Raw genomic sequence first — 9,690 nt, forward strand, 5'->3', positions numbered from 1 at the left:
TCCCTTCACTATTAAATCCCCTCTCACTACATCTTGCCCGTTCTTCTTCCTCCCTTTCTAAGCCATAGGGTCAGACTCTGTGCCAGAGACCTGAACGCTGAGGCTTTTTCCTGGTAGGTTGCTCCCTCATCAGTATCCAAAACGTTATGTGTGTTATTGAGGGGAACGGCCACAGGAGTACCCCACACTGCCTGCCTGTTCCCTTTTCTCTCTCCCGACTGTCACCCCCCCCACCTACCTTCCTCCTGCCTCCTAGGTGCGATGCATTCCTGTAACTCCTGTTTATCACCCCCTTGGCCTCCTGAATGATCCGGAGTTCAGCCAACTCCAGCTCCAGTTCCCCAATACAGTTTGTAAGGAGGCACTTCTCACAGATATAGTTGTCAGGGATAATGCCCACATTCTGCAAGATGAGCATCTCCCTGCTCTGGCTGCCATTCACACAAAAAAAAAGTTAGAAAAATTTGTCCTTACCTGTGCCTGCCACCTTGTTGAATTCTTTGGTAACTCACAGGGTTGTCCCTACTTCAACCCCTGCACCAGCTTAGCCTCTGGTCACAAAGCCTCCAAGTCCACCACTCCTACGCTAGTACACTCACACACTTGCTGCTACCGCAATGGCCACTCATTGCTGCTGGCTCTATCTGCAACACAGATCAACTGACCGCTGAGGTTCTCGCTCTGCTTTTTAAACTCACCTGAAGCAAAGCACAGCTCTGACACTCATCAGTATGAGGGGCATGGATAAGGTGAGCCAGCACCTTTTCCCAGGGTGACAGCAACAAAAACTGGAAAACATCTGTTTAAGAAGAGTGGACAAAAGTTGAGGGGAGATGTCCGAGGTCACGATAAAGGAGTCAAGCCCAAAACATTGTTTATGTTTATACTAAGAAAAATAAAGGACTATGGGAGGGAGGGAAGGATTAGATTGTTGCGTCGGTTTATATAGGTTGGCACAACATCGTGGGCTGGAGGGCCTGGCCTGTACTTTGCAGTATTGTTCAATTCTTTGATCCAGATTTCAGCATTTGCAGCTTGCCCGTGGTTCCTGGGTTATTTGCTTCAGTGGTGGGTGTTTAGAGACCAATTGACAAGATCAGTGTCTGGTCCTGGGGACAGAGTGGGTCCCCGTCAATTCAATTCGCTATCCCATTCCCTTGCTGACATGTCTGTCCATGGTCTCATGCACTGCCAGACTGAGACCACCCACAAACTGGAGGAACATCACCTCATCTTCTAATCGGATGCCATTAACATCAACTTCTCTGGTTTACATTAAACCCCACCCCCCTTTCTTCCCCCTTTCCCCCCAACGCACACACTTTCTCTCTCTTCCCTCTGTCCCCTTTCACAGAGCCAAAATCAATTCTCACCTTTCTAGTCATATCCAATTTAACACCTTTTGGCTGTTGGTCTGGACTCCTGACTTTAATCAGATGCCTGCTTTTTACTCATACCTTGAAGAAGGGCTCAGGCCTGTAACATCGATAATATAGCTTTACCTCTTATGGACGCTAGGAGAACTGGCTGAGTTCTGAGTGTTTTTAGAATAGTTCACTCCCACCACACGAGGGAGCTGTTGGTCAGATGTGAACATTGCCCGATATTTGCCTCCGAGCATCCTCGGCCCAAGTTCACTGTAACGCCACTCCTGGTGTACAAACCATGCACAATGTTGGCCTTTCAGGCCTCCAGCATCAGCAGAAGAACACTAGTGAACCACAGCTCTTCAGCCTACTTCGTCCATGCTGAACTATTTTCCCACCCTGTCCCATCGACCTGCATTTGGACCGTAAATCTCCAAACACCTCCCATCCATGTACCCATCCAAATTTTGAAATCGAGCCCACACCCAACACCACCGGTGGCAGCTCTCTCTCCTCCCCAAGGGAAGAAATCCCCCTATTGTTCCCGAAACATCAGTAATATATCTTTGCCTCCTATGGACGCTGCGAGTCTGACTGAGTTCCTCATTGTTGTCCAACCCAACTTCAGTGGAAAACGCCTTCTTGCATTTACCCTCTTTGTATACCTCAATCACATCTCCCCTCTTTCCCTGATGGACCAGGGAGTAAAGCCCAAACTTGTTCAACGTTTCTCTATAACTCAGCTCCTCAAGTCCCAGCAAGTCCTGGTAAATTTTCTCTGCTCCCTTTCAATATTACTGAATAGTTCAATTGTCTGGTGTGTTGGTGGGTGGTTACAGAGAGAGAAAGAGCAAAATTTACCCAGTGCTTTGTTAAGAATTGATGCTGTATTCCCTGCATTTTCTGGACATGTTGCTTGAGGTGAAGGTGACTTATCGAAATCCAATCCATCCACCTCCCTCGTCAGAGAGGTGTCCATGCTGGGAATGATTTCTTGATTAGGTCCGGGAAGTGGAACTGCCCTCAGTAAAGCAGACTTGTGGACCAAGCACAGGGTTTGGATCAGCAGTAGTGTTGGCAAGCTCAGCCTTGGGTATAGGTTGGTCATGCCAGTCCAACTAATGCCATTCTGTGCCTTAATGATTAGCAGTAGGGCACTGTCCCTGCCCGGGGGTGAGGGCACTGTCCCTGCCCGGGGGTGAGGGCACTGTCCCTGCCCGGGGGTGAGGGCACTGTCCCTGCCCGGGGGTGAGGGCACTGTCCCTGCCCGGGGGTGAGGGCACTGTCCCTGCCCGGGGGTGAGGGCACTGTCCCTGCCCGGGGGTGAGGGCACTGTCCCTGCCCGGGGGTGAGGGCACTGTCCCTGCCCGGGGGTGAGGGCACTGTCCCTGCCCGGGGGTGAGGGCACTGTCCCTGCCCGGGGGTGAGGGCACTGTCCCTGCCCGGGGGTGAGGGCACTGTCCCTGCCCGGGGGTGAGGGCACTGTCCCTGCCCGGGGGTGAGGGCACTGTCCCTGCCCGGGGGTGAGGGCACTGTCCCTGCCCGGGGGTGAGGGCACTGTCCCTGCCCGGGGGTGAGGGCACTGTCCCTGCCCGGGGTTGAGGGCACTGTCCCTGCCCGGGGGTGAGGGCACTGTCCCTGCCCGGGGGTGAGGGCACTGTCCCTGCCCGGGGGTGAGGGCACTGTCCCTGCCCGGGGGTGAGGGCACTGTCCCTGCCCGGGGAGTTGCCACCCTTGAGTGTGGCCCATAGTTCAGGCAAGCCCTAAGGGCCACAGTTCTGTCTGGCCCTGCCTCTGGCGACCCATGGTTCTGCCTGTCCCTGCCCCTGGCGACCCATGATTCTGCCTGTTCCTGCCTCTGGCGACCCATGATTCTACCTGTCCCTGCCCCTGGCGACCCATTGTTCTGCCTGATCCTGCTCCGGGTGAACCATAGTTCTGCTTGGCCCTCCCCCAGGGGGCTGGAAAAGAGAGAGGGAGAATGGAGAGTAGGCTAGCAGTAACCGGAGAGGTTGACAATTATGCCATCCGGCTGGAGAGTGGTCAGATGAAAAATTAGGTATTGCTCCTCCAATTTATAGGTGGCCTTGATTCATTTCTCTTCTCCATCCTTCAGTCCTCTTTTCTCCAGTTCTCCATCCCATTCCCTCTCTATTCACAGAGCCGTCCCCCTGTTTGCTGCTGTGCTCTCCCTCCCTTATCCACCTATTATCCTCCTGTCTGTGGGACTGTTCTCCTCCCCCTGCTCAAGGCTGAAACGTTGCTTATAATCTTTGCTACATAAAATGCACTGTTTGACCTGCTGAGTTTTTCCACCATTGAGTTTTTACTTCATTGGGCAGAGAGGTGTGACTTTTGTGTTTTATTCCCTGCCCTGGTGATGTGTTCACCTTGCCCTTCAAGCACCCAGTGTGTTAGTGGGCCACAGACAGGGAACTGAGTTGCTGAGTTCCTGTCCTGATTCTGGGAACCCTTGCTGCAGGGGTTGTGCAGGGGACCAGGGTGCGTGAGCTGGTGTGACCAGATCATCAGTGTCTCTGACAAGAAAGGGGAAGAAGCTGCTCTGTTGTGGTGCGTGTCCACTTCCCCACGTTGCTAAGGTGTTCCGGGTGTCTCACGCAATGTCCTAGTGTGGTTAACCTTTTTTTAAAGACGTACAGCATGGTAACAGGCTGTCCTATCAGCCCATGTGTCCATGCCACCCAATTGATCTACAACCCCCAATAAATTTTGAATGGTGAGAAGAAACTAGAATCCCCGGGAAAACCTACGCAGACACAGGGAGAATGTACAAACTCCTTACAGACAGAGTGGGATTCGAACCCCAGTCCTGATCGCTGGCATTGCACTAACTGCTACATAACTGTGCCGTCCAATTTCTCCCTCTTGCAGCACCACGGGATCAGTGGGGTCCATCCCATTGAACTGAGGGAGTTCATCGCTGAGTGCACAGACGCTCCGAGCTCCGGAAAGTTCCGTGAACTGGAGAGCTCGGTCTGTTCCTTTTTCTGCTGTTGCGACAGGTGAGGCAGAGCTGGAAAATCTGAAGCGTTCTGCATCTCTTCGTGTTCTGACCCACAGCTCAGTTTCATTCGAGGGGGAACTTCTTGCGCCCAACACCACAGGAACCATCCCTTCACCCTCCAGGTCTGTGTTGAACACAATGCAGCGTATGGAGCAACTTGTGTATAGGATGACTGTATAGGATGACCCTGGAATTTCCACCTATAATGTTGGTTTTGAGCGAGCCCTTTGTATAATATGACCCTCCAAATTTGGAACTGCCGTTAAAAGCAAATCTCAGTATTTTAATACCAAATTACCCAGTAAAGGTTTTAATTTTATTATCATATTTTAAAATAATCCTGTAACAGGCCATTTAAAACCCGTACAGAGCCGATGGCAGTCAGACTGGGTGATTGGACCCCACGGGGGAGCACTGAGACTTGGTCAATAACTAATAGATTTGCTTCGGAGCTGGCGGGAAGATGCCAGCGATGTTGAGACTTTGCTGTCAAGGTTCGGATTTTAGACCCCGGTGTAAGACGACCCAATTTTAAGGTGACAATTTTAAGATGAATCATCCTATACGCCGGCATGTACGATAAACCCGCTCTGCCTGCGCATGATCCATATCCTCCTGCTACTTCCAGGTTCGCTGTCTCTGTAAAAGCCTCAACAGTTCAGGAATCCATCTCACCACCACCTCAGGCAGTCCATTACAACCTGCCACTGTATTGAACAAAAACATTATAAACGTCCATCAGGTCTCCCCTCAGCCCCCTACGCCGCAGAGAAAACAATCCCAGTTTGTCCAACCTCTCCCCATAACTCAAGCCCTCTAAATCAGGCAACATCCCTGTAATCCTCTACTGTACCCTTTCCAAAGCCCCCACATCCTTACAGTAAAGGGGTGACCAAAACTGCAGACAGTATTCCAAGTGTGGCCTAACTAAAATTTTATATCGCTGCAATGTGACCACCTTTTTTACTCAATGCTCTGCCCAATGAATCCAAGCACACCATGCACCTTCTTCACCACCCTATCTACTTGTGTGGACACTTCCAATGAGCTGCGGATCTGGACCCCAGATCCATCTGCACATCAATAATTCTAAGAGTTGACCATTGACTGTAAACATTCCCCTTATATTTGACCTCCCAAAGTGCATCACCTCCCACTTGTCAGGATTAAACTCCATCTACCATTTCTTTGCCCATATCTGGAACTGGTCTATATGCTGTTGTATTCTGTGATATCACAAACACAGGAGTCCTAACACCCCTCCCTGTAGAACACCACTGGTCACAGGTCTCCAGCCCAAATATCACCCTCCTACTGCTCCCCTCTGTCTTCTATGGGCCGGTCAATTCTGAATCTAAATGGTGGACTCCCCATCGATTCCATGTATCTGCACCTTCTGGATTAGACTCCTGTGAGGAACCTTCAATGCCTCCCTGAAGTCCATGTAGACGCCATCCACTGCCTCCCCCCACACAGCTGGTACACCCAGAGAATGCCTTTGGAGTGGGAGGGGAGGGTTGAGGAAATCTATGCTCTGTAGTGCACATGGACCACACCCATGGGTCTCTTCTTAGAGCTGAGACTCTTGTGTTTTTGAATCATCTTTTCCCTCCAGCACTGGATTCTGCTGTACCTTTGTCCCCTTTGAAAGACATTCACCAAGATTTGGCACGGGGGTAACACTATTAAATAGATGGTAAAATAAAGAAATAAAATAGTTCCCTGTTGGTTGGTCTCTGCATCTACATCATTCTTGGGAGGTGCCTCCATTCAGATATGAGACTTATTGTCAGACTACACACGTGACATCACATACAACCCTGAGATTCTTTTTACCTGCGGGTGAGGCAGAATTACCACTTAAAGGTGGTGCAAAAAACTGTACTCAACGTACACATGTAAACAAATAAAGAAATGAAAATAAACTGCAAAACAAAGTCTCAAGATCACGATATAAGAGATAGAAAAAAGTTTGAAACGTACCAGGGATTTTAGGCTAATTGGGTGTAAATTGGGCAGCACAGACTCGTGGCCTGTTGCCATATTGTATGTCTAAATTTAAATTTAAAAAAAACATTTAAGGCAGAAGTAGGCCAATCAGCCCATCGGGTCTGCTCTGCCATTTAATGAGCTGATCCTTGTCACTCAGTCCCACACCCCGGCCTCCCCATCACCCTTGATGCCCTGACTAATCTCTGCCTTAAATACACCCATCAACCTTGCTTCCACTGCAGCAACAAGTTTCACGCTCTCGACCCTCTGGCTAGAGAAATTTCTCCACATCTCTGTTTTAAATTGAAGCCCTTTTATCCTGAAGTTGTGGCCTCTTGTCTTAGAATCCTCTACCATGGGAAACATTGTCACATCTATTCTGTACAGGCCTTTCAGCATTCGAAATGTCTCTGTGAGGTTCCCCCTCAACCTTCTGTACTCAGTCCAAGAGCTGACAGTTTTATTCCTCAAATGCTAACCCTTTCATACCTGGTATCATTCTAGTAAATCTAAATGCTAGTAAGTCCAAATCCATGTCACTGTTCCCGGTCACCTGCCATTGGAAGCTCCAAGTGCAGTAAGCATGCGCCATCAGGCTCCCCACCACTGTGCTCGCATGCTACCTTGGAGCTAACTGATCTTCCTTTTAATTGTAATCCTACATACAGCATTGTGCTCTTTACATTGGCCAAATGAATTTTAGAGATAGCCTGTTCGGCTGCTCGCAGAGGACCCTCCTCGCTGTTCTGGGTGTTTTCTGGCAAATGAACCTTTCAGTAAACTAATCTTTGGATATCTGGTTGCAGACAAGTTGCAAGGGTGATATTGATGCTGCCAATCTAATCCTATCCCATCTCCCCTGCAGAATGACGACTTACGAGGAGACCCTCTCAGTAAACTGACCCTGGTACAGTGGAGGATATTGCTGGTGTACAATGATCAGCCCCCGAGGCAAGCACTGGACTTGGTGAAATGGGGGACCATTTGCATCAGTTGTGAAACTCTGTACGTGCTGGAGTCGTAAACTCTACAGAAACCAAACAACGCTGGATATTTATTGTGCAGGGGTGTACCATAGAAAGCAGGTTTACTTTCTGCGTAGATTTTAGAGTGGTCATCATGTTGAGAACTGGAGCCAATGAAATCTCACTGTGTCCCCCCCCCCACTGCATTTCTAACTGAGCCAGGACGATTACTGGGTCTCCCAGTGGTACACAGAGAAGTAGCAAACGTCCTGGTTGACGGCGGAAGACACGCTGGTGCACTGCAAGGAGGGGTCCAATGAAACTGGGGGGAGGGGTCCCATGCAGTTGTTGCACAGCTGGGGGGAGGAAGGGAGGGGGGGGGGAGCCTGTGTAGCAGGTTATTCAAATTCCAGCTACAGCAGTGAACAACTGGTGAATGCAAAAGATTTGAATGGGGGGGCCGCACTGTGATCTGAGAGAGTAGTCTCGTTTTAATTCCAAATTCATCCAGTTTACACTGGTTCCATAACCCCCTCATTTCGACCTGAATTCAAAGCAATCTAAACTGAGTACATGCATTTGTCTTCTAGTGCCACCTGTGGCCCCCAGGCGACGTCTTGTGGCCCCAGCACCAGGCTGTGCCGCCCCGAAGTCTGTCTGCAGTCACTGGAGGCACCGAGCTTGGGCCCCCCCCCCCCCCCTCCCTCTCATCACCTGGCGTGGTCCTGCAGAGCTACAGGTTAAGATGAACAGAAGAACTGCATCTGCTTCCTTATTCCATTCAGCAAGAGGAAATGGGGAAGTCTTGTAAAGGTTTGAAAGGATCACTAGACAAGAAAGAGCTGATGTTGTTCTAAGTCTGCCCAACCCACTCAGAGCTTTCTGGGGGTGGAGAAACAGTTGTGTGCTGTGTCACTGAAACCTGTGTGATCTCTTAGTGCGTTCGTTATGTGTGGGATTTGGTGTCACTGAAGCCTGCCCAGCTTACGGTATTGAAGTGGTTCCAATTCCTCTGCAGCAGAAGGTCTCCCAGAGCTGGGATCTGTGACGGCAGTGCCAGTTAAACTGGCTGCTGCATGTCCAAGATGCCTTTTACATTAAAAAAAATTGATTGTTTTTAAAACTATTTTTATTTATTTTAATAAGAAACCCAATAATAAAATACAATGAGATTTAAAATAATTAATAAAACAATGTCAAAAACAAACATAAACTGTAAGACATATTCATAATTCTTAGTCCAGATAATATTGTTATTAAAAAAAGGGAGCGAATAGTGAAAAAAAAAGAAAAGGAAAAAAAAAACAGAGAGAAAACTCTGAGCCCCTCCCTAAAAACGTGGCCAGGTGCTGAATATGATAAATGTTAAAAGAAAAAGGAAGGGGAATAAAAGTTTTTGAAAAAAAGGACATGGAAAAGACACTTCAGGCAATTCAATTACATTGAAATAAAATTGTAAAATGAGAAAGTGAGTTATAAATGACTCCACAGTGTCTGAAATCTTGTATCTGAATTATTAACTGAGTAACAAATCTTTTCCATTTTCAAACAGGACATAATGTCACAAAACCTCTGATCATGAGTAGACAGCACCCTTCCATTTAAGTAAAATCACACACCTATTTAAAAACTGTTGATTTCAGTCCCTCCTAACTTTCAGTGTACTGACAGTGGACCGGCTGATCGTAGAACCAAGGTGCAAGCCTATCCCTGCTCTAAGAGCCTGGCGTTGTCCATGCAGCAAGATGATGTAGAGGAAGGTCTCAGGGAGACCTGAGGAGTGTGGGGGAGGGAGGAGGGTGGGGAATGTGGGGGAGAGGAGGGTGGGGAATGTGGGGGAGAGGAGGGTGGGGAACGTGGGGAGAGGAGGGTGGGGAATTTGGGGGAGAGGAGGGTGGGGAATGTGGAGCAGAGGAAGGTGGGAATGTGGGGCAGAGGAGGGTGGGGGATTTGGGTGAAAGGGTGGGGAGCATGGCAGTAGTTGATGGGATGGTAGGTGTGGACAAGGGGACTCCTGTTCATGTTGCGTCAGTGGAGGAGGGGACCAGAGCAGATGTGCGGATAATGGGGCAAGGGCTGATTTGATGGAGTTTGGGCAAGCCACTTTCTTTGTAAAAGGTGTATATCTCGGATGATCTAGAATGTAAGACCTCAACCAGGGAGCAGATGCGATGGAAGAGGAGGATTTGAGAGAGTGGAATGGTATCCTTATAGGGGGCAGGTGTGAGGAAGAGCAGTCAAGGTAGCTGTGGGCGTTGGTAAGTTGGGAGGAAATCCCTGCAGACTGCAGGGAGGTATCTGCTAAGATTTAAGAAAGGGGAGAGTGTTTCCAGAGATGGAC

General features: G+C 49.2%; 1 protein-coding gene across 5 annotated transcripts in view; it reads left to right on the top strand.

Annotated features, from left to right (window-relative positions):
- mcoln1a (mucolipin TRP cation channel 1a) overlaps nucleotides 1-8,832 on the top strand; it is a 75,486-nt gene extending 66,654 nt beyond the window's left edge. For 3 of the 5 annotated variants that reach the window (XM_069927566.1, XM_069927568.1, XM_069927563.1), the window contains 2 exons: nucleotides 7,250-7,335; nucleotides 7,940-8,832. In XM_069927566.1, coding sequence (XP_069783667.1) covers nucleotides 7,250-7,335; nucleotides 7,940-8,093 — 240 coding nt within the window. In that variant the 3' untranslated portion in view covers nucleotides 8,094-8,832. Of the gene's footprint in view, nucleotides 1-4,259; nucleotides 4,391-7,249; nucleotides 7,375-7,939 lie in introns of those variants that run through there. The other 2 variants (XM_069927565.1, XM_069927564.1) reach the window with 2 other exon arrangements.
- Nucleotides 8,833-9,690: the final 858 nt, after the last annotated feature.

Source organism: Narcine bancroftii, chromosome 3 (genome assembly GCF_036971445.1).
Source record: "Narcine bancroftii isolate sNarBan1 chromosome 3, sNarBan1.hap1, whole genome shotgun sequence".
Classification (NCBI taxonomy): domain Eukaryota; kingdom Metazoa; phylum Chordata; class Chondrichthyes; order Torpediniformes; family Narcinidae; genus Narcine; species Narcine bancroftii.